Source organism: Primulina eburnea, chromosome 15 (genome assembly GCF_022965805.1).
Source record: "Primulina eburnea isolate SZY01 chromosome 15, ASM2296580v1, whole genome shotgun sequence".
Lineage (NCBI taxonomy): Eukaryota > Viridiplantae > Streptophyta > Magnoliopsida > Lamiales > Gesneriaceae > Primulina > Primulina eburnea.
This window is the reverse complement of record NC_133115.1, coordinates 30468518-30492094: the sequence shown is the minus strand read 5'-3', so window position 1 is coordinate 30492094 and position 23577 is coordinate 30468518. Positions and strand designations below refer to the sequence as shown.

The following is a 23577-nucleotide window of genomic DNA, read 5'->3' as shown; positions in this document are numbered from 1 at the left end:
CACTCGAGTTGGTTATCGATAATCTGACCGCCCCTCTCAAAACTAGAAAGCAAATGATTGACGAATGTTTGCATGTAGCCTTCATTTCTAAGATAGAACCTAAGAATATAGATGAATTTTTATTAGACTCAGGCTGGATAGAAGATATGTTGGAAGAACTCAATCAGTTTGACAGAAATAAAGTTTGGCATCTAGTTCTCAGACCTTCATATCAACATATTATTGGAACTAGATGGGTATATAGGAATAAACTAAATGACAGTAACTCAGTTATAAGAAATAAAGCTAGACTTGTAGCTCAAGGATACAAACAAGAAGAAAGAACATATTTTGATGAATCGTTTGCTCTTGTTGCTAGACTTGAGACCACTAGAATATTCCATGCATTTTCTACATATAAAGAATTTAAGATCTACTAGATGGATGTTAAATCCGCATTTCTTAACGGTTTGCTTAACTAAGAAGTATATGTTGAACAACCACCTGAATTTACTATTCATATTTATCCTAGCTATGTGTATAAGCTTCATAAAGCATTGTATGGATTAAAGAAAGCTCCTCGTGATGGTATGAAACTTTGTCTAAATTTCTGCTTGAGCATGATTTTGTTATTGGAAATGATGATAAGAAAATGTTTAAATATACTAAGGGTGATAATTCATTAATAGTACAAAATTATTTTGATGTCATTATATTTTATTCCAATAACCCTAAACTTTGGGATAGATTCTCTAAGATAATGTAGAAGCAATATGAGATGAGCATGATGAGATAATTAATTTTCCTCGGATTGCAAGTGAAGCAGCTATACACAGGAATTTCATCAACCAGGCCAATTACACCAAAGAATTATTAAAGAAGTTTGGCTTGGAGAATTGTGATTTGGCTCTTGTCCAATGAGCTCGTCAATCAAACTAGATAATGATGAAGGTGGTATCTTAGTGGGCATAACAATTTACAGAGTGTTATTTAAATCACTTCTATATTTGACTGCTAGCCTTTCATACATAATGTTTGCGATTTTCCTGTGTGCTCGCTTTCAATCTAACCTTATACAATCTCATTATACTGCAGCTAAAAGCATACTCAAAAATCTTAAGGGTACTCTTTGTGTGGGTCTTTAGTATCCCAAAGACTCAAGTTTTAACCTCATTGGCTATTCAGATGCAGATTATGCAAGTTTCAGATTGATAAGAAGAGCACCAGTTGATTATGTCAGTTCTTGGGAGACATGCATATATCCTGGTTCATCAAGAAACAAACATCGATTTCGATATCAACGGATGAAGCTGAATATCTAACTTCTAGGAGTAGTTGTGCACCAATTCTATGGATTCATCAATAATTAATATATTATGGAATTCAAGCTGCCGAATCTCCAATCTTTGGTGACAAAATACGTGTCATAGAAATCACCTACATTTATGTATTGCATTCTCGGACCAAGCACATTGAAATTACACATTATTTCATTCGAGAACATATATGAAGAAAGAAATCTGGCTATAGTACATTTCAACAGACAATCAAGCTGTTGACATCTTCACTAAGCCACTACATGACTCTAAGTTCCCTTATTTTCGAAACATTCTTAGCTTAGTAGATTTAAGTTAATGCATACATTTATTGGGAACAAAAGTTGAGCTGATAAAACTATATGTCAAGCTGGTACATAACTCTGACGCTCTGAATAGAGTTTGTGGAAACATAACATTATCACATGCTTTGATAGGTAATATGCACCATTCAACGATCAAATCTTTCTACCACACAGAAGTTTGCCTAAATGCTTGATCTACCAACAATTGGTTTGAATGCATTTTCTGAGCTTCCAGAATGCAACTCTACACATTGGAGAGCAGAATTCTCTCTATCTAGTTCACCTCTTTCTTCCCCCAACTGCCTGAAGAATGACCTCAAAACGGAGTACAGGTACTTGCAGATATTGTAAGCAAGCCACTATTGGCCAAGGCAGGTTCCTTAGATAAATTTACTAAAGGAGAAATTTCAGGGCATGGTGACCCTCACTTCTAGAGTAAATTTAAATTATTCTGACATCTTGTTCAAGATCTTCAAGTCCGTGGTGAAGTAAGAAGCCAAGTATAAGGGGTTCATTGTTCGATTGTGTTATATGTTGGAAAATCACAATATTGAGTTAATGGACGTTCCTAACTCCATTTGCCCAAACTCATAAATTGGTCCACAATGTAAGCACACCAAAATATACAAATTTCAACTAGAGTCGAGCCGTTGGCGGTGAATACTGAAATCGGAGAAGCTCTTGCTGATGAGGGAAAAAAATTCAAAAAATTCAAGAATTCTTGGGCACCGGCTAAAGAAATGAAGAGGAAAGTGGTGCTTTCCTCAAAATCTAAATCGAACTTCGAAAGAGAGAAAAGAACTTTAACTCAAGTGTTCAGCGCATCCAAGAAAGTGGTCGAGCCTAAAGAAAAGGTTGAATAAGAAAACGAAGATCAAGCTGATAAAGTTTGTCAGCGAGCGACTTCGACTGGCACCAATTCCAGCTTTTCCCATTTCCAGCTTGAAAGGAGTTAAGATAGTGGAACAAGAATAAGTGAACTCAATCTGGTTTGCCTTCCATTGACCCAAAGGACAAATGAAAGGGAATATTTGTTGAGGAAACCAAGATATCCTACGTTCAAACTTCAATCAATCTGGTAATGGAACAAGTGGGTGAGATTGCCATAGAAAGACAAAGAAAGTTTGACACATGGGATGATTATAGAACTGTTGTTCATTTTGACCTAATCCACAAGGAAATAATCTCAAATATTTTGTTGAGCTGGAAAAACAGATTCTGGACTGGCTTGAAACGTATATGATCTCTGAAGCACTTGGATGGAGAGAATTCATCGAATTATAAATTTGAAAAAATGTGATGCATGAGTTCATTAAACATAAGCATGCAAGTTTCAATACTCACAGTCTGACCACCAATGATGGTTTTGCGGTCATCATCCAGCTTGAGATTGATGTGTTGTACATATCTATGATCGTAAAGGTAAAAAGACAATGATATGAACTCCCATCCACAAAAAAAAAAGACAAATATGAAGAAAATTAATGTTTGATTTCAAAGGAAGTGAAGCTAGTGAACAACCAATTTTAGAAGAGATCCCAGTTGAAGTTCCCTAAACTCAAGATGTTGAAGAAAACGTGGACGAATAATAGACTCGAATATCTCAAATTCAAAATAAGGAAGAGTTTACTTTTCTCCCATCTATTCAAATTTTTTATTCGTTTTTTTCTCTCCTCCAACAGAAAATCAAACTGGAGACCTCCTAGAGATTGCCTAAATTTTTGTGGATGAAGTTGTATGTTCATTATCTCAATTTGACTTTGTATGATCGTAAAGTTAAAAAAAATAGAATATGAACTCCCATCCGCCAAAAATTAAGACAAATATGAAGAAATGTTTGATTTCGGAGAAAGTCAAGCCGGTGAACAACCAATTTTTGAAGAGATCCCAGATGGAGTTCCCCAAACTCAAGATGTTGAAGAAAACATGGATGAACAACAGACTCGAATAGCTCAAATGTAGAATCAGGCAAAGTATACTATTCTCCTATTTGGTCAAGTTGTTGATTAATCCCTTTCCTCTCCCCCAACATAAAATCAAACTGAATACCTCCAAAAGATTCCCCTAATTCTTGTGGATGAAGTTTTGTGTTCCTTATCTCATTTTGAGTTCGTTCAGTCCAAGATAGACCATTCATCTCCCATGCCTCAATATAAAACAGTACTTAAGAAAAAAGTGTCTTTACAAAAGAAGAGCTCTACATGGAATCAATGCCTTCCACTCCAGCCAGTACACACATGCAAGAAGATCAGATTATCTCTCCTGAGAATCTGACCGTGTTGGAATTTATGAGTTTCAGAGTTTGACAAACAAATCCGTAAAAAGATTTGAAGAGCCAAAATGAACTGACGCAACTGACAGTTCGTAACTGATCATGAAACCAAACAAGACTTATCGAACTTGAAGGGATTAAGTGAAAGAGATCGATTATGGTGCTCAAAATACGAAATGGAAGTTTCAAAATTAATTTTATAGCAAGAAAAATCGAGCACGCTCAACTATGATGTGTAGCAAATACAATAAACACCAAAATGTCATACATAGGGTGTTTAGAAAATTTTACCTATCAATCTCTTGAGATTGATGTTGGCTCCAACTAAGTTGTAAACAACTTAGCTCTTCAATGAGTAGACAATCTACAAACTTCCTATGAACAGTACTCCTTGTTCAAAAATAAATCTCACCACCAACAAGCTAGAACCACTCTAATTTTGCACTAGAAAAATTAGAGCATTTTTCTTTGAGAAGTGAATTGTTTTTTCAACAATTGAATAACAAAATTTTGGAGAGAATGAGGAAGAAGTTTCGGCCAAGGTGCTACAAGGAAGGAGAGGAATGAGTTTTCTTGGTCTTGTAAAAAGTTAAATTCACCTTTTGCATGCCATGCAATTTTTTAATAAAAAGTATTCCCCAACTCTTCACCTCCCAAGCATGCAATGTAAATGGGCTAGTAACATTTACAAAGCCCATGGACTTTTATTTAAATGTCCCAAACATATTTGAGACCATTTAAATATTACTTGAATTTACTCAAGCCCACTAGTATAAATAATTATTTCAATTGGGCTCTACAAGATATAATGTGATTAATTAATTCAACACTTGAATTAATTTAATTATTTGGACTCCACTAAGCCCACTAGTGTTTAATTAATTCAATACTTGAATTAATTTAGTCCATAATAATGTTTATGAAAATCACAATTTTCAAATACATTATTTATTTGGCCGACTTTTAATTTAGGAACACTTCCACAAATTAAAAGTTACATTTCTTTCATAGAAGTCATACTTCTATTTTTCCTTTCGCTTATAAACTCATTTATAAGCCGTTCAACACATTGAACTATTTTACTTCTCAACGGGATCTAAAAAGCTAGTACTTGTGTGGCCCTCAATGGTTCATTGATACAACTAGCCGTGGTTTCACATCTCCATATGATTCGGACTAAACATGTCCTTATATGAGCATACCCCAATTGCTCCATTCTTATTTATCAACTCATTGATAATAAGAACGTCAGAACTCAAGTCTGATAGTACTCAACCAATCATGTTAAAGGCCTAGCAGCATCGCTTACATGATTCCCTAGGTATTAAATGATTGTGCCTGCAAGAACCATTCAATTATGGTTAGCGTAAAGTACGGTCCCTTCATCTCATATATCCCAACCGATTCGACAACCATTGGTATATCGAGAGTTATCAATGAATCGATACTATGTTTCATGTCATAGTTGCATCGATGGTGTAATCTAAGAAACCTCATTCTTAATTACCACCATACTCTGATCAGAGATTTCAAACTACATACACATGAGATCACATAGGATATCCATACCCGAAGGTAAGCGGTGAATCCCCGACTACAATGCATCGACTCCTATATGTTTCGACAGAACACCCAACCTTGCCACCTGATGACCCCATAAGAGTCAGTAAACAAGTCAAAGTGAAATGCTAGCACATAGAGTCTCAATGTTGTATCGGGTCATAAGGACTAATGGTGTACAACCATAAACTAGGAAATTTTCACTCGATAAGTGAAAACCACTTGGAAAGTCCTTTATGGAGGGTTTTTCAGTGTACTCTATAAGGAGCACCTATCTGCATGCTCGGACATCACAATGTCCCCTACCAATGAAATATGGTACTCAAATTGCAGATACTAGTCTCAAACTCGAGCGACCTATATCCTTCTTAGCGGCGGCTGAATCGACTAGGAACTGTTTAGAATATACAGTATTCCAAATATGAGTTTCATGATACTCATCATATGAGCATCTCATATTTTTTCTACTATTTGTATATTCAAGGACTTTATCTATGCAACATGCATGGGTATTGAGGTGTGTTAAATTTTACTCGAAGAACGATCAAGAGTAGGTGGGATCGGAAGTTTGAGGAGCAGATCGGTTGTTGGGGTAGTCACGTCTGTGAAAGGGCATATCGAGACCTGGAATATATCATGAGGGATCTGAACCACGATCAGGGGGGGTTCGAACACAGCTGGGACAAGGCGGGAAGCCACTCGAGCGTTGGGCGTGGGGGTTGTTCAAGTATGCTTCGCGAGGGGCCAAGGGCTGTGGGAGTTGTGGGAGCTGCATGGGGCAAGGAGCTGTTGTAGGTTCAGTCCAAAGGGTCCTTAGAGTCTCCTAAGAAGAGCCGAGGCAGGGCTGGACCAACCCGTTGCGGGCTAGGGAGCAAGTGGGAAGTGGTGCACTAGCGTTTGGAGGAAATAGAAGCCATGAAAAATCAGCAGCTAGATATCTTGGAATTCGAAAATTTAGGGGTCTGATTTTTGAGATTTTAGGGCCTTATATATGTGTTTATGGGGTGGTGAAGAGTTGGGAAAAATTTGGTTGTGTTTCGAGTCGATTCGGATTAAAACCGGGACCTCGGTCCAAGTTTTAAAACGAATCGATTAAGTTTGGTTTAAACTCGATTTTACGTCTAGGAGTGCTTTTAAAAATATTTTGGGACATTTTAAGGAGTTTGGTAAGTTTCGGATCAATTTTATAGACCTAGGGGTGAAACGATAATTTTTGGTTTCCCGGGGTCAAAATGGTCATTTTGCACCTGGGGTGAGATTTTGGTCCTGGCAGCGCCCTGAGCACAAATTTATGATATTTTAAATGTTTATGCATCATTATTCACGATCTTTAAGATTTTATGAAAATGCACGTCGCAAGCTTGAATTTAAAGAAAATTTCATTTGTGCATGATTTTTATAAGTGATGAAATTGATAATGTTTGGAATGATGAGAATTAGTTGTAGCTATCGAAGTATATATAAATGTTTAAGATTTATATGTAAATGCTGATGATGAGGCCTAGGCACAATAGATGGATAATCCTGTCACTGATGTCTGACAGTCGTTGGGTACCGCGGTTCTATGTATGTTGGATTTATCGTAAATGATGATGTACGATAGTCACCTCTAAAAAACTGAATGATGAATGATAAATGATGAATGATGATTTACGATGAGCTGTTTTGACACGTCACGATTGCATATGACACGTTTACGTTAAGCTTTTAAAGTTCATGAAAGATGTGTTGAATATGATATTTTTCACTATTGTGTACTATGTATAGGTATTTGTTATTTATGGTACAGGTGTGTTGAGTCCTTAGACTCACTAGGCGTGTGTGATGCAGGTGAGTTCGATGTCGAGGAGACTGGAGGTGCTGGACTCTGAGTCAGTGGACCTGGTGGGCGACACGACCCGAGGACCTTATGATTTTCCGCATATTTACGATTTTATGTTTTTGGAGAGGATATGAGGATTTTATACACTGTTTTATTTTACTGGTTGATGTTAGGATTTTACTCGTCTTTACTTTGTTATATTTTTATTTGTAATTGCTTATGAAAATTCTTAAAAGATGTTTTTAAGTAGGATTGAATGCATGCGATTTATTTAAATGTTTATTTCCTAATGAGAGGTTTTAAAAAAAATAATATTTTCGCACTTTTAAAATGAGTAGACGTTACGCAAGTAATCTTGCAAATGCCACATTGCGGGTTGATAATAAACATACATGTGACCATCTTCTGGAGGCATCAATCAATACCATAAAATATCTAAATGGTCCACATGGTGGATGAATTGTTTCACAAATATCACCCTGAATACGTTCAAGAAACATGAGTGATTCAGTTTGGATTTTAGCTGGTGATGACCTTATAATAAGTTTTCCAAGAGAACATGCTTTGCATTGAAACCTATTATTTTGAAAGATCTTCTGATCTTTCAGTGGATGACCATGTGTATTTTTATAATTCTTCGCATCATTGTTGAACCAAGATGTCCTAATCGATCATGTCAATTGATTAGTATTGAATAATTATCAACTACCATGTTTGATTCAATTGGACTTAAATATATATAATGGAATCCAGTAGGGAGTATTGGTGGTTTTTCAACTACATATTTCTTTCCTGATTTATATGTGGTAAGACACGTATATTTCTCATTTCCTTCATTTATTATTTGAGTATCATAACATGAGAATATATGTCATTAAAAACTCAACAAATTTCTTTTCGATTGTGGTGAATACAAAGCATCATTTATAAAAAAAAAATTAACATCAGGTAACAAAAAATGTGATTTACAACAACCTTTTATCAAGTCTACCGGACCTGATATTGTATTCACCATTGTTTTTGTTGGTTTTAGTTCCAAGAAATATCTTTTATCTTGGAGAATAGTGTGTTTTGTACCACTATCAGGTATGCAAACTTCCATGTGATTAGTTCCTTGTTTAGCTTTGTTCATAGCAGTTTCCATATTTGAACTTAAAAAAAAAATATGCAATGAAAAAATTTGACAATACATATGTAATTTATTGAAAAATATAACACATATCATAATTTTATGATAAAACATTATCATATTAGTACATGAAAAATAAATTATTTTACATTTATATTCCACCAACATATTGTTCATTTTCGGAGAAATCGTTGAGAAAATTTGCAGCATCAATATTTTTCATTTCTATTCCACCAGCATATTGATCATTTCCAGAGAAATCATTCAGAAAATCTGCAGCATCAAAATGAGTTGAATCACTCAAATGGCCACTGTGTTCAGTGAAGTTGGTCTCTGTTTCTTTCTCCTTTATCGATTCTTTATAGAGCTTACAAAGATGCTGGGGGGCTCGACAAATATGAGACCAATGTTTACTTTGTTTACTCGATTCATTTACTCTGTTATATTTTTATTGGTAATTGCTTATGAAAAATCTTAAAGGATGTTTTTAAGTAGAATCGCATGAATGCGATTTATTTAAATGTTTATTTCCGAATGAGTCTGTTATATTTTTATTGGTAATTGCTTATGAAAAATCTTAAAGGATGTTTTTAAGTAGGATCGCATGAATGCGATTTATTTAAATGTTTATTTCCGAATGAGAGCTTTTTTAAAAAAAAATATTTTCGCACTTTTAAAATGAGTAGACGTTACACAAGTAATCTTGCAAATGCCACATTGTGGGTTGATAATAAACATAAATGTGACCATCTGCTGGAGGCATCAATCAATACCATAAAATATCTAAATGGTCCACATGGTGGATGAATTGGTCCACAAATATCACCATGAATACGTTCAAGAAACATGGGTGATTCAGTTTGGATTTTAGCTGGTGATTGTCTTATAATAAGTTTTCCAAGAGAACATGCTTTGTATTGAAACTTATTATTTTGAAAGATCTTCTAGTCTTTCAGCGGATGACCATGTGTATTTTCTATAATTCTTTGCATCATTGTTGAACCAAGATGTCCTAATCGATCATACTAATTGATCAGTATTGAATAATTATCAACTACCAGGTTTGATTCAATTGGACTTAAATATATATAATGCAATCCAGTAGGGAGCATTGGTAGTTTTTCAACTACATATTACTTTCCTGATTTATATGTGGTAAGACACGTATATTTCTCATTTCCTTCATTTATTATCTGAGTATCATATCCATGAGAATATATGTCATTAAAACTCAACAAATTTGTTTTCGATTGTGGTGAATACAAAGCATCATTTATCAAAAAATTTGTACCATTAGGTAACTAAAAATGTGCTTTACCACAACCTTTTGTCAAGTCTACGGGACCTGATATTGTATTCATCATTGTTTTTGTTGGTTTTAGTTCCAAGAAATATCTTTTATCTCGGAGAATAGTGTGCGTTGTATAACTATCAGGTATGCAAACTTCCATGTGATTAGTTCCTTGTTTAGCTTTGTTCATAGCAGTTTCTATATTTGAACTTCAAAAAAAATATGCAATGAAAAAATTTGACAATACATATGTAATTTATTGAAAAATATAACATATATCATAATTGTACAATAAAACATTATCATATTTGTACATGAAAAATAAATTATTTTACATTTATATTCCACCAATATATTGTTCATTTTCGGAGAAATCGTTGAGAAAATCTGCAGCATCAATATTTTTCATTTCTATTCCACCAACATATTGATCATTTCCAGATAAATCATTCAGAAAATCTGCAGCATCAAAATAATCTGAATCACTCAAACGGCCACTGTGTTCAGTGAAGTTGATCTTTTTTTCTTTCTCCTTTATCGATTCTTTATAGAGCTTACAAAGGTGCTCAGGGGCTCGACAAATACGAGACCAATGTCCTGGAGTGTCGAATCTAAAACAAGAACTTTCAAATAGTTTTGAGTGATTTTCATTAACACTCATGTTCTCATGATGTCTTTTCAGTGAGTGGTTCGTGACGCCCCTTTTGAGATGAGTTATAGAAGTAATTATCTCGATTGTTTTCAAAACCAAGGGCGGGACCACGACCACTTCCACGTCCACATCCACGACCATGGCCTCGACCTCGACCTCGACCAAAACTCTGTCTTTGACTTTGATTTTGGTTTCCAGGTTTAAATTTATTTTTACTTACAACATTTACTTTTGGAAATGCTGTTGATCCAGTGGGTCGGAACTCATGATTTCTATTAGCAGCTCGTTGTTCTTTTCCTCCATAAGAAGACATGCGATAAGTTCAGACTATCTCGCAAATCCATGCACTTTATATTGTTGCTGTAGAGTTATATTTGATACTTGAAACGTGGAAAATAATTTTTCAAGCATTTATGATTTCATAACCTCATGTCCACAAAATTTTAATTGTGAGATTATTCGATACATTGCCGAATTGTAATCAATGACTTTCTTAAAATCTTGGAATCTTAACATATTTCATTCATCACGGGCGGTCAAAAGTATAATTTCTCTTATATGTTCAAATCTTTCTTTTAATCCTTTCCACAGAGCCATGGGATCTTTTTCGATGAGATATTCACATTTTAAACTTTCATCAAGATGTCGACGCAAAAATATTATAGCTTTTGCTTTTTCTTGTGATGAAGAGATACCATTTTCTTTAATGGTCTCGCTTAGACCCAATGACTCAAGATGCATTTCTACGTCAAGAGTCCATGACATATAATTTTTTTCTGTAATATCGAGCGCAAAAAATTCGAGCTTTGCAAAATTTGACATAGTGATACTAGAAAAATAACAATGCATTTTATTAGTTAAGTTCTATTAATATGACAATAAAAAGTAACGGGTAAATTACAAGTACAAGCATTCACAAAAATAAAGAAAAAATGCGAGGTGGATATTCTTCGATAAATACAAGACTGGTTAGTATAATAACCAAAATAATTACACAAAATAACCTTGAAAGAGCCATCTTCTTCTTCTTCTTCGAAAATTTTTATGAAGATAATTTTTAGGGAGGAAGAATAAGTTTGTAGTGATTGAATGTGTTTGTGAAGTCATATTTATAGGGTAAAAACTAGTCGTTTATAGTCGTTTATGACCGTTACAAATTCTTAAAAATTAAATGTATGTATATGTAAATTTTAATGTAATAAGATCATGTATATAATGTTAATTATGTTTAAATAGTAATGTATATCATATCACAATATTATAATGAGGTGTCAGTGACTCTTTTTACATAATACACCTTTTATATAATATTGTGACATTATAAAAATATATATAATTATTATCTAACACAATAAAAATATATAAACAGTGAAATAATCACATCACGTTATTATAATGAGGTGTCATAGACTCCTTTAATATAATAACATGATATTATTCAAATATATATATACAATAAATAAACAGTAACACAATAAAATTATATAAGCAGTATAATAATATAATCACATCATCTTATTATAATGAGATGTCATAGACTACTTTTATATAATAACATGATGTTATATATTAAATATATACACAATAAAATAAATAAACAGTAAAGTAAATACTCTTATTTTTTAATATTGTTATCTTTTTCTTGTGTTTTGGAGCTTGGAAAAATATGGAGAACCGAAACTTCGAGTATCGTACTGATAACGTGTTAAAAGTAAAAATTTACGGTAAAAAATAAAAATATCATACTCACAAAATTTATCAAACTACACACTTTATAAAATTTTCTCTATAATCAATTGTGTTTTTCTTCACAAATTGAGAGACCTATTTATAGAATTTCTTTGGAAATAATCCAAAAATAAATACATCATTACAGACATCATCACACATTAATTTTAAATATTTACAACTCCTATTTTCAACATTCAAATATTCAACTCTTATTTTTCAACAATTTTGTACTTTTCAACTTCTTGAAAATACCAGACATGCTTAATTAACGATGTAGTGTTATTTCAAATTTTGATCACATCATATAATATAATTAAATAACTATTATTTAATTAATTACATCAATTAATTTATAGATTATAAGATTCTTTTGGAATATTGTTTGGATATTTTGACTATGTGAAAATCCATTAGTCAACATTTGACTAAATTTTCTTATTTACTAATTAAAATTTTAGGATTGTAGATCTATCATAATCTTGATCTACTATCAGACAGCTTCGATGTGATGTAGATACAAATCTTACTCATATAATGAAAAAAGTTTCGAAGATCAAAATTTTCTATTGATCCATTTCTGGCATCTTCCTATTTTGGAATTATCTTCACTAAAATAGGCAGTTGCACTCTCCTAACTAAATTAGCAATCATGCTAACTTCCACAACTTTCATGATCAACCTTGAGAAATTTACCTCATGGTACTATCGTATATTCGAATATTTTATTTATGTAGTTTACATATGTATACATATAAAAACAGATAAGATAAATGTCATAATTTAATAAAATATGTAAAATATTATTAAAATAAAGATCGTTTTCATATAAAAAGTTAACAAAGTTTAAGTCACAAGTTGGCTTGTTGGACACCTACTCTAACAAAATATTATAAACACATGTATGATAATTAAGAAAAAATATTTGAACTTTTAGTATAGTTTTAATTATATTAAGAAAATCAGTAAGTGAAATAATATATAGACATAATCATACTAAATAATATTTAGTACCTCTTATGAGGCCAACGAAGCGGTTGCCTCAGGGCCCGACCCAATAAGGGGCCCAAATATATATATATATATATATATATATATATATATTCTCCAACACATTACAAATCTCAACCCTAATTTTTTTCTCCATTCAACAAATAAAGTTTATGGTCTCCTACTTCTCTTGAGCCTAAGGTAAGTAATTTTCTTCACGAATTATGCTTTATTTGTATTTAAATCAAATTCCTTTATTTTATGATGCAATTCTTCCAATTAAAAAAGGTAGGGTCGGCTACTCTTGCAGAAGGGTTGGCTTTCATTTCCCGAATTCAGAAATTTTTGGAACCATTAGATTTTCTTTACTATTTTGTAACACATCAGGGCTGATATTTTCTTGATTAATTATTTAGTATCTAGCTAAAATTATTTTAAGAATTAAATCATGATAAAGCAGAGTAAAAAGGGAGCAAAAATCGAATTACTACATCCAGATTAGTTGATTATATTTGTTTTGATTTTATATGTTAATTGAGAATGATTGATTTTGTTTTAGGTTTTTAAAAAATTTTAATACATAATTTAATTTGTTGTTGATTGAAAATTTTGATAATTATTCATTTTTAATCATTTGTAGATACAACAAAAGGAAATTTAAAATACCTCCTAAATATCTGTCTGGAGCTCAAAAAAAGAAAATGAAACAAAGGGAAATGTCATTGATTCAAAGTCAAGCTGGAGATATTAATAAATATTTTAGTAGAAATAACACAACAGAAAGAGAGGAATTAGTGAATAATTTGTTGATTGAAGAACAAAAAAATCACAACGAATATGAAGAAGTGACTGAGGCTGGAAATTTGAATGAATCGACTGAAGAATTCAATTTGGGTGATTTAAATGGCAATGAGGAAGTCAATTTGGGTGAATCGAATGAAAACTTAGAAGATGACTCTCAACATGAAGAATTGAATTCGACGTTGAATTTGGAGGATCCGGGAAATTGGAATAATATCTGTCAAAAAATGAGAGACTACTTAGTAGAAATGGGTCCAAAAAGAGTGGATAATTTCTTGTTTCCTAAAGATCGTAATAACAGACATTTTGATTCAGCAAATTATACACGGGTAATGGCAAATGGACATACTTTTGATAGAAGATGGCTTGTATATTCTATTTCTTTGGATAGAATATTTTGCTTTTGTTGCAAGTTGTTCAAGACTGAACAAATGACGAGTAGAATGGGAAATTTGGGTAATGATGGATACAAGGACTGGCGTAACATGCACAGGAGTTTTAAAAATCATGAAGCTAGTAGGGACCACATGGATTCCATGCTTGCTTGGGTTGAATTGGAGAATAGGCTGAAAAAAATAAAACAATTGATGACAGTTTGCAACTTCAAATCAACAAAGAAAGGCAACACTGGAGGCAAGTGTTGACAAGAATAATCTCTATTGTGAAAAGACTTGCTAAAAACACTTTGGCCTTTCGAGGAGATGATGAGAAGCTTTGTGTCGAGAACAATGGGTTGTTTTTGCAAATGATAGAAATGGTTGCTGAGTTTGATCCAGTGATGGAGGAGCATGTTCGACGTTGTGAAGCAAGGGAATCTCAGTATACATATTTAAGTCCCAAAATTCAGAATGAATTGATAGAGACTTTGGCAAACGAAGTGAAAAGAGCAATCATTGCAAAAGTTAAACATGCAAAATATTTTTCAGTAATACTTGATTGTACTCCAGATGCGAGTCATCAGGAACAAATGTCTATGGTGCTACGATTCGTAGATGATTCAACAGACACACCAAAAGTAGAAGAATATTGGGTTGGATTTTTGAAGGTAGATGACACATCAGGTCTTGGGTTGTCAAATGAAATTCTGAACGCACTAATTAAATTTGGACTTGAGATTGATGATGTAAGAGGACAAGGGTATGACAATGGATCTAACATGAGTGGAAGGCACAAAGGTGTGCAAAAAAGATTGCTTGAAATAAATCCTAGAGCTTTTTACACACCATGTGGTTGTCATAGTCTTAATTTGGCTTTAGTTGATATGGTGGAATGTTGTCCTAAAGCTAAGTCATTCTTCGGAGTGGTACAACGCATCTATACATTGTTTTCATCCTCTACAAAGAGATGGAAAATTTTTAAAGACAATGTGCCTGGTTTGACCGTGAAGCCATTGTCACATACTCGGTGGGAAAGTCATGTTGAAAGTGTAAAAGCCATAAAAGAGCAAGTTGTACATATAAGAGATGCTTTACTGGAGATAGCGGAAGTTGCTGAAGATTCTAAAACAAATAGTGATGTTGAGACTTTGGCACTTTAAGATCTTGAGAGTTTTGAGTTCTTGCTTGGGATGATAATCTGGTATAACTTGTTACATGCAATAAATGTTGTGAGTAAGTTTATTCAATCTGAAAAAATGGATATTGATATTGTGATCGATCTTTTACAAGGACTTGTTCAATTTCTTGATGAGTTTAGAGAACAGGGTTTTGCTAGTGCCATGGATGAAGCTACACAAATGGCAAGTAAAATGGGGATCGAACCTAAATTTCGAGAAAAACTTATCATTCGAAGAAAAAAACAATTTGATGAAAGTGACAGTGATAATGTGACACAATCAGGTGAAGAGGCTTTTAGAGTTGAATATTTTCTATTTATAATTGATCAAGCTCGATCTTCTCTTAAAGTTCGATTTGAACAATTTAAACAATATCAAAAGTCGTTTGGGTTTTTATTGAATTTGGACAAGTTAAAGAGTGAGCCTTTAAATAGCTTGATGAAGTCTTGTATGGAGCTTCAACAATTTCTGAGTCATGGTGAACATTCAGACATTAATGGTGATGAGTTGTATTCGGAGTTGATGGTCATGAGATGTTATATAACAAATGAAAAAAGAGCAATTGATATGATGCAGTTTTTGGCGAAACTGCATGGTTTATTTCCAAATACTTATATTGCTTATAAGATTTTGTTAACCATACCAGTAACAGTTGCATCGGCAGAAAGAAGCTTCTCGAAGTTGAAGTTAATCAAGAATTATCTTCGATCAACAATGTCGCAAGAGAGACTAAATGGGCTAGCTATGTTGTCGATTGAGAAAGAAATGGTCCAACAATTGGATTACACAGATTTGATAAATATTTTCGCCTCTAAAACAGCTAGACGAATAGTTTTTATGTAGTTATTTTAAATATTTGTTGAGTTGTTATTGATATAATATATTGGTTTTGGTATATTTATTTATTTACTAGTATATTTGTTATTTGAAAATTGAATTTTTTATTTATTACAGTAACAAGAGGGCCCATTTTTCAATTTTCGTTTCAGGCCTCATTCAACACAGGTACGGCCCTGGACATAATATATCTATCTAAATCCATAAACTTTCAAAAACACAAATTTCTAAAAATTACAATATTACCGATTTTCAACAATAATATCATATACCAAAAATATATCAACATTGTTTAACTCTTTGTTGAACTACTATTTAATTTTTTTTCTTTTTCATCTACTAATTAATCTCCTGTGCTTTCAAAACAAACTCATTTTGATCAAATTTATCTGGAGGAAAAAATAATGAAGCCATAACTTTTTAGTGAGATGAATTTCAGATTGTTTGGAGTGAATATAAAAATTTTAATATTTCATTTTATTAGAGATAATATTAAATTATTTTAATATCAATATCAAAACTAAAAGATACGAGTTAAGCGCATTTGATGGCCAAATCACAGTGTTTAATCTAAGTTTACGTTTATTCTTCGTTTAGTGTCCCTTAAGGAACTAGAACTGGACTAGTTTTAAAAAGCTCGGATGGATAGAAATAGACCAACAGCTGTTTTACATTTGAACAATAAACAAGCAAATACAACAACCGGAATCCAAAATCAGCGGTTAAATGAAGATTCTTTCCTTACTTTGTTATGTGGAAAGGCCAGTTCAGGGCTACAACAAGCTAACAATGTGAATGGGAAAAAACAGCATCTATGGTACAAAATGCAAGAAATGCATCCACGAGCTTAGCTGAATACAATACTGATCGTGTAATAAATCAGGAGTTGTCACGTGGCGTTGGCATTTGCTACTAGATCGTGCCTTTCAAGTATTCTGATCGTCTCTTCCTCTGCACTGCCAAGACAAAACACAAAAGTGTATGAGCTTTGGAAAACACACGAACAAAACCTTAGAATAAATATATTCGGAAGAGCAAGTGGCAAAAACTATATTGTAATCTCAGTTTTCGACATATCTTTGTCAGCATCGATGCAAAATAACTTCTTTGTGTAGGGGTGACTAGACCGAAAAAATAAATGCAAGGAAAAATATTTTCTTGATTAGGATGTGAATCTTCAATGATAAAACAAAAGTCTGATAGATTTACAGAATTTAATGTTTGATTAAAAATTCAACTTTCTGCTGTCAGCTGTATTGATACATTCAACAGGAAGCTCAACATTAGTTCATTAGCTACATTTTATTATCTTTGAGACATTAGCAGACTTGAGTACCAAAAAAATACCAAAACAGGTTTTCTTTCTAATCCTAGTAAGTCATACAAACTTTTGTAGGTTCCCAAAACCAAATAAAGGCCAAACGACAGAATTTATGTCCAAGAAAAAGTAAAATATTAAGGTGCCTCTTTAGACACCCTACACATCCATTAAGCAGATATCATGGGAACGAAAATTGCATAAATCATGTGGAAGTCTCTTATAGTTCCTTTAGAAGGGGCTTCCGAGTTATTTTTATTCCCAGAATTAATATTACATCACGGATGAGTAAATGATAAGAGTTGGAAACTCTAATGAGATAGTTTATACATATTTGGATCACCTAGATTAATGTAGAATTTTTTTTTTTGAACAAGCTGCTTTACATATTTGATGAAAATTTATCTTAGTTGTAATCTGATGAGATCTCTTCTTATGTTCATGAAAAAAGATTCATACAAATTTTGATGTTTACCTCCCAGGCCTTAGAATCTTGTACTTTCCAGGCTCAGTGAGATCTACAATTGTTGATCCAGCACGATCAGATGGAATAACACCACCATCGTAGATGTATGCACAGTGCTTCCAGAGATTCTCGAAATCCTTGATATCTAGACTGCTAGGCTGCCCACTAAGGTTCGCACTTGTCAAGGCCAATGCACTTCTGGAACCACGGGCAATTAATCTGATGAAGTTGTAGTCAGGGACTCGAACACCTATGCTTTCCAAACCAGGGTTCAATGATTTCTCAAGGATGCTCGACTCCCCTGCAATATGTCAACATAAAGCTTGTAGTTTACACTGCACCAACTATAAACATAGCGAATATGATATGTTCACCGTAAAGAATGTTATAGGTGATATAGGGAAAGCAACCAAATCGAGAATGTAAGTGATTTAATGCCAACAGCATTTCCAATTTACAAAATCTAACTGGCTAACTCGCTGTTGCCGAAAAGAGTGAAACGATATCATGACCAAGAGGTCAATTCATTACAATAATTAAAACAAGAAGCTAATGAGCTTTACAAACCTCGTCTTAACACCAGTGTTACAGGTCCAGGAAGAAGAGAATTAAGCAACCCATGAGGCAAATGATCGGTGACAGCAAAGTGTTGTATGTCCATAACATCACCAACACAAATTGCCAGAGGACTTGTGTACTTACGACCTTTAATTTCATAAATCCGATGCACTGCATCCATGGAGCTGCACTAGGCCGACACACAACAATAAGCCTTGATAATGATATCACCACATTTAAGACTATACTTTATAGACAGAATACCATCTTAATGGGCAGAAACAAACATGGACATTCGCCTTCTTAATCTACAACCAAATTTCAAGAGCAATGAAGTTATCATAATAATCACAATCACATAGAGGCAAAAACTTGCTTCATGGTCAAATTGTATCAACGTTCTTTTCCACATTATCTCAAGCACTACACCTATCATTATCAAAATATGTGGTATATTACACATAATGTTTGATACTTGCTCCCTGGGGCTGACAACACAAACCTTTACTCTGTAAATACAAGAAGAATTCAGAGTAAAGAACATACCAAGCATCACAAGCAAAACCATAAATGGTATCAGTGGGAACAGCAATCACTTTCCCAGCCTTTACAGCTTTAATGGCCTCTTCCGCATAATCCTCCGTCGCCGGGCGCAACATACCCAATTCACCAATCTCCATACCATTCCCATCACATTTCTCCAAACTCCAAGCCATCTCTTTTACACGGAACCCTCCATTGTCCCTCCTGCGTTGTAATGAGGTCAAAGTTTTCAACTTTCGCACACCTTCAAATACACATATGCTCAAGTAAACATTTATTCAAAATTTAGACACGGGAAGGAGAAACAAATAAAAAAAACCCAGTAACAGTATAATCTGTTAGAATCCAGCGCACCTAGGGAAGGTCCGAAAAGGGAGCTTGAGAAGAACAAGGGCAACGATTTTGCCTGAAGAAATTTTGTGGTAATGGTTGCTTGCATCTAACCTAACATAGACACAAGAGAGTAGCTAAAGTCAACCATATTTATTCCATGGGTTTGGGCCAAATCGGATCCACTCAATTTTAACCCAGTAGTAGTTGGTTGGGTCGGGTTGGTTTCAGCACCCGAACAATCGCACCATGCTCTCGTATTTACTGACTTTTTTTTTAGTAGCTACTCTATGAGCTTATTTTTATGATATTATTTTATAGATTTGTAGGAAACTTTTAATTAGGAAACTGTTAATTACTACAATTTTAGTTTTTTTTTATGTTATTTAGAACTTGAAATTTTGTTCATTTAATCTTAATTTATGGTAATTATATCATTTTATATATTATATTTGGCTTAAAACAATTAAAATTATATTAAAATTTGAAAAAATTACCCTTAAACTTTTACTAATCTCGTTCAAACGTAAATTTTTTAAATTGACCTCTACATTTTGACTTGTTTCACGTTTCGTAGAACCTAGGTATAAGTTATGTATGTTTCCGTTGTGGAAGAAAATCGAAGGATCACGCAATCATAATTACACAAGACTCCTATGAGATCGTCTCATTAGTCAATTTTGTGATACATATCTCCACCAACCCGATCCGAACCAAGAAAAAATATTGATTTGTATGTCAAAAATATTATTTTTCACTACAAGTATGGATCGGACCAACCTCTCTCATGGATATAAATCTATTATACCATCTCACAATGTACTTAATCTCACAATTATGTGTAAGCTTATTACGTCTGATTAGGGATGACAATTTTCTCCTTGGGTTCAGGGCCTCGTGGTGAAAACCCGAAACATGGCGGGTTTGAGGATACACTTTTGGGTATATGTCTTGGTTCAAAATTTTTTCATATTTATGAAACAAATCGAGAGCGGGTATGACGATGTTATCCTCATCTCGATAATAATAATAATAATAATAATAATAATATAATTTTTCCTAACAATTAACAAATTAGAGAAAGAAACCCCAAATCTGTAACCTTCAAATCTCGTGCACAATCCAACCTCGTCGCTAGACATGTCAAAACGGGCTGGCGGGGCGGGTCAGCCCGTCGCCCGCCGCAACCCGCCATTAGGAGGGGAGGGGCGGGCCAGCCCGCCATTTTCGCGGGCCTCTAAATGGCCAACCCAGCCCAACCCACCTTGGGCCGCAGGCTAGGCGGGCCAACCCGCTTATTTTTAAGCGGCTTATTCAGAAAAGGATAATTTCACCTAAAGTAGGCTTAATTACAAAAACTTCCCTAGTATTTCCTCATTCAATATGTATTTAAACTTCTGCCATTACCATGTATTTCTATCATCAGCACAATGAGGATTCAGTTTACCGTGAGGATGTCTGTTCACTCTCTGTCACATCCAAGAAACAAGGTATGCTGATACCAAGGTCTCAAATCAGCTAGAGTCAACAGCGTCGTAAGAAAGAAACCATTCCTGCAAAATAAAAGGCATACGCATGCATAGAAATGATATATGCTGCCAGTATCAAAGAAAATGGACATTGGTCATGCTAATTCCAGCGTAAATATATCTTCGACTCCAGCCTCAGATTTCGTATTAATCAAACAAAGCCACACGAAAATTAAAAGTAAAACTACAAACCGCAACCAGCTGGAATACCATCAAGATGAAAAGTTTAAGATCAAAAAAATATGAGTCATCAAGAACAAATCGAACATTGATTTATGAGTCAGTACCATTTTTAACTTTATGACAGCCATGAAAACTACCGGTGTTCCAGATTTTTATTGAACAAAAAATATGATTAGGACAAAATAAATAAAGCAATCAACACCCTTTTAGTTTGCAGGATAAAGTAAAGGAATTTAACAATGGGATGTAAAAGGATGAAAGTAAAAGCAAGAAATTGAATCCCAGATTCAAGAATAATGACTTATCACCCAACTTATACATCAGCCTTGCATGCGTGAGTTAACCCAACACCAATTCACAATTTAATACCGCCAAACCGATACAGGATTGAAACACAGAGTCCGAAAAGAACAGATCCAGCATATATTTGGGAAAAATCGGTTCCTTTGAAACAAATATTAGGAATTAATTATATCGATATATCATCTCAACTACAAAATTACAAGTTTTAAAGCAAAAGGAGAACCACATATATTCAAATAAAAAAAAAAGGAGCACAAGAGAGACGAGAGTGATGAGCCGAGAGTGAAGATGAAATTACATAAGAGAGACGAGAGTGATGGACTGATGGAGGCGCAGGAGACTGATGGACTGATGGAGGCGCAGGAGACTGATGAGCCGCAGCCGCGCAAGAGATTGAGAGAGTGATGGAGCGATTCAGATTCTAGTTTCTAATTTCTACCCTAATTTGGCGGGCCAGCCCGCCCCATGTTGGCCCGCAACCCAAATGGGCTCAGTCCGTTTGACCCGCCTCCAAATGGGCTGCTATTTTATCAACCCAACCCACTCAATTTGTATAGCGGGGCGGGCCGAACCGACAGACCTAACCCAATTTGACATGTCTACTCGTCGCCCCCATAATAATGACATGGTTTTATTTTTTATTAATTAAATTATAAATTATTAATTATTGTATTGTTTGAGTAATATTAATGTGTGTGTGTGTCTATATATATGTAATTGCATTCTTGTATTAGTATTGTTTGAGTAAATTTGAAGAATTTTTTTTGACAACTCAACAGGTATTTGAGGCAGTAATTAGAGCTGTCAATATGGGCTGGGCCCGCTGGGTTGGCCCAGCCCGACAAGAAAATTTAATGGGTTGGGTTTTGATTTTGTTGGCCCATTTAAATTCGGGCCTAAACGAGCCCAACTTCTCGGGCTGTGGGTTGAGTTGGGCCTAACCCGATGGGCTCGGGTTAGCCCATGGGTTAAATAAGAAAATTGGACCGAGAAACCTAAATTTTCTCCAATGCTCCAATATTAAACGCTTTTGGAACAGGTTTTTGGGGTGCCGTTGGGTAAACTTAGGTCGGCTGCTTTTACATCAAGAACTTGCTCCGCCCTCTCAGTGGAGGTAATTTCTCTGGCATGTGTGATGTGTATCGATATGAAAGTATAGATGATTTGATGAGTGTGTGAAATGGTGATGGTGAAGTTCTCTTTTCATGTTTTCAATTAGTTTATGATGACGTTGCTGATGGGATGAAATATTTGATTCTATTTGGATGTATTGATTTTCTCGTGTTAACGAACCCCAAGTGCTGGAAGAAATGAAAGCACGATTACGTTGGAAAATATTTCTCACAAAAATTAATTGGACTTTCGGACTATATATATTTCAGAAACATTTAAAATTATTAAAACTTGTGATTTAAAAAATTAAATATCAATTTTCATTAGTTTGTCGAACTGGTCATGTTATATAGTCTGACTTTTCTTTCATATTAATTCACACATATATGTGTGTGTATATTTTGATTATTATATTACTAATATCTCAGTCAGGTGATGCTTACTTACGCCTAACTTTGTTTTCTAAATAAGACTACAATATTATATACTTTTGATTGGTTAAAGTGTAGACTCACTTAGATACCATCCATTAATATTGTAATCAAAAGTATATTGTAATCAAAAGTATATATCGATTTCACTTGTAAAATTATCAAAAGTAAACTTAGCAAAGTGTAGACTCACTTAGATATTCAATTTTAGTTCATCTTTCATATTATATACTTTTGATTGGTTAAATCACGTTTAATCCGAACAATTTTTTCTTTACAGAATATCCTAATTTTATGGTTTTGTGTCGTAGACTCGTAGTGATTGGTGATGTGCAGTGATATTGATGTATGTATGTATCTTTATTTTCAAATTTCAATGGCTCTTCATTCAAGCAATTTTTTACCATCCTAATTTTTAGGCAAATTTTGAATTCAAAATTACAGTTGGTTTTTGAAAAAAAAATTACAGATCGTTGAAATGGACGTTTCTTCTCAAACTCCAACTGTTGATGTGGATGTTGATGAACTGAAAAATCCTAAGAATGATGAGGGTTCAACTAAACCAA

General features: G+C 33.9%; 3 protein-coding genes across 10 annotated transcripts; 2 read left to right on the top strand and 1 right to left on the bottom strand.

Moving 5' to 3' along the window:
• Nucleotides 1-13072: 13072 nt before the first annotated feature.
• Nucleotides 13073-16356, top strand: LOC140814687 (uncharacterized). Its single transcript, XM_073173740.1, has 2 exons — nt 13073-13245; nt 13685-16356. The coding sequence occupies exon 2, from the start codon at nt 14591-14593 to the stop codon at nt 15380-15382; it is 792 nt and encodes a 263-aa protein (XP_073029841.1). The 5' UTR covers nt 13073-13245; nt 13685-14590; the 3' UTR covers nt 15383-16356.
• LOC140815633 (uncharacterized) lies at nt 15479-16243 on the top strand. The gene has a single exon (XM_073174710.1). It carries the CDS (start codon nt 15479-15481, stop codon nt 16241-16243), a length of 765 nt encoding a protein of 254 aa, XP_073030811.1.
• A 507-nt stretch (nt 16357-16863) lies between the features above and the next one.
• LOC140813847 (uncharacterized) lies at nt 16864-21894 on the bottom strand. 8 transcript variants are annotated; one of them, XM_073172613.1, is made up of 7 exons: nt 21766-21894; nt 20900-21005; nt 19477-19566; nt 19126-19366; nt 18589-18764; nt 18031-18322; nt 16864-17188 (listed from the first exon to the last, which is right to left on the bottom strand). In XM_073172613.1, the coding sequence occupies exons 3-7, from the start codon at nt 19559-19561 to the stop codon at nt 17164-17166; spliced, it is 819 nt and encodes a 272-aa protein (XP_073028714.1). In that variant the 5' UTR covers nt 19562-19566; nt 20900-21005; nt 21766-21894; the 3' UTR covers nt 16864-17163. The 8 variants fall into 8 exon arrangements, with proteins under 8 accessions (XP_073028714.1, XP_073028711.1, XP_073028713.1 ...); XM_073172610.1 differs by having other exon boundaries at nt 16864-17193; nt 21766-21893; XM_073172612.1 differs by having other exon boundaries at nt 16864-17193; nt 19477-19561; nt 21766-21893.
• Between the last annotated feature and the right edge of the window lie 1683 nt (nt 21895-23577).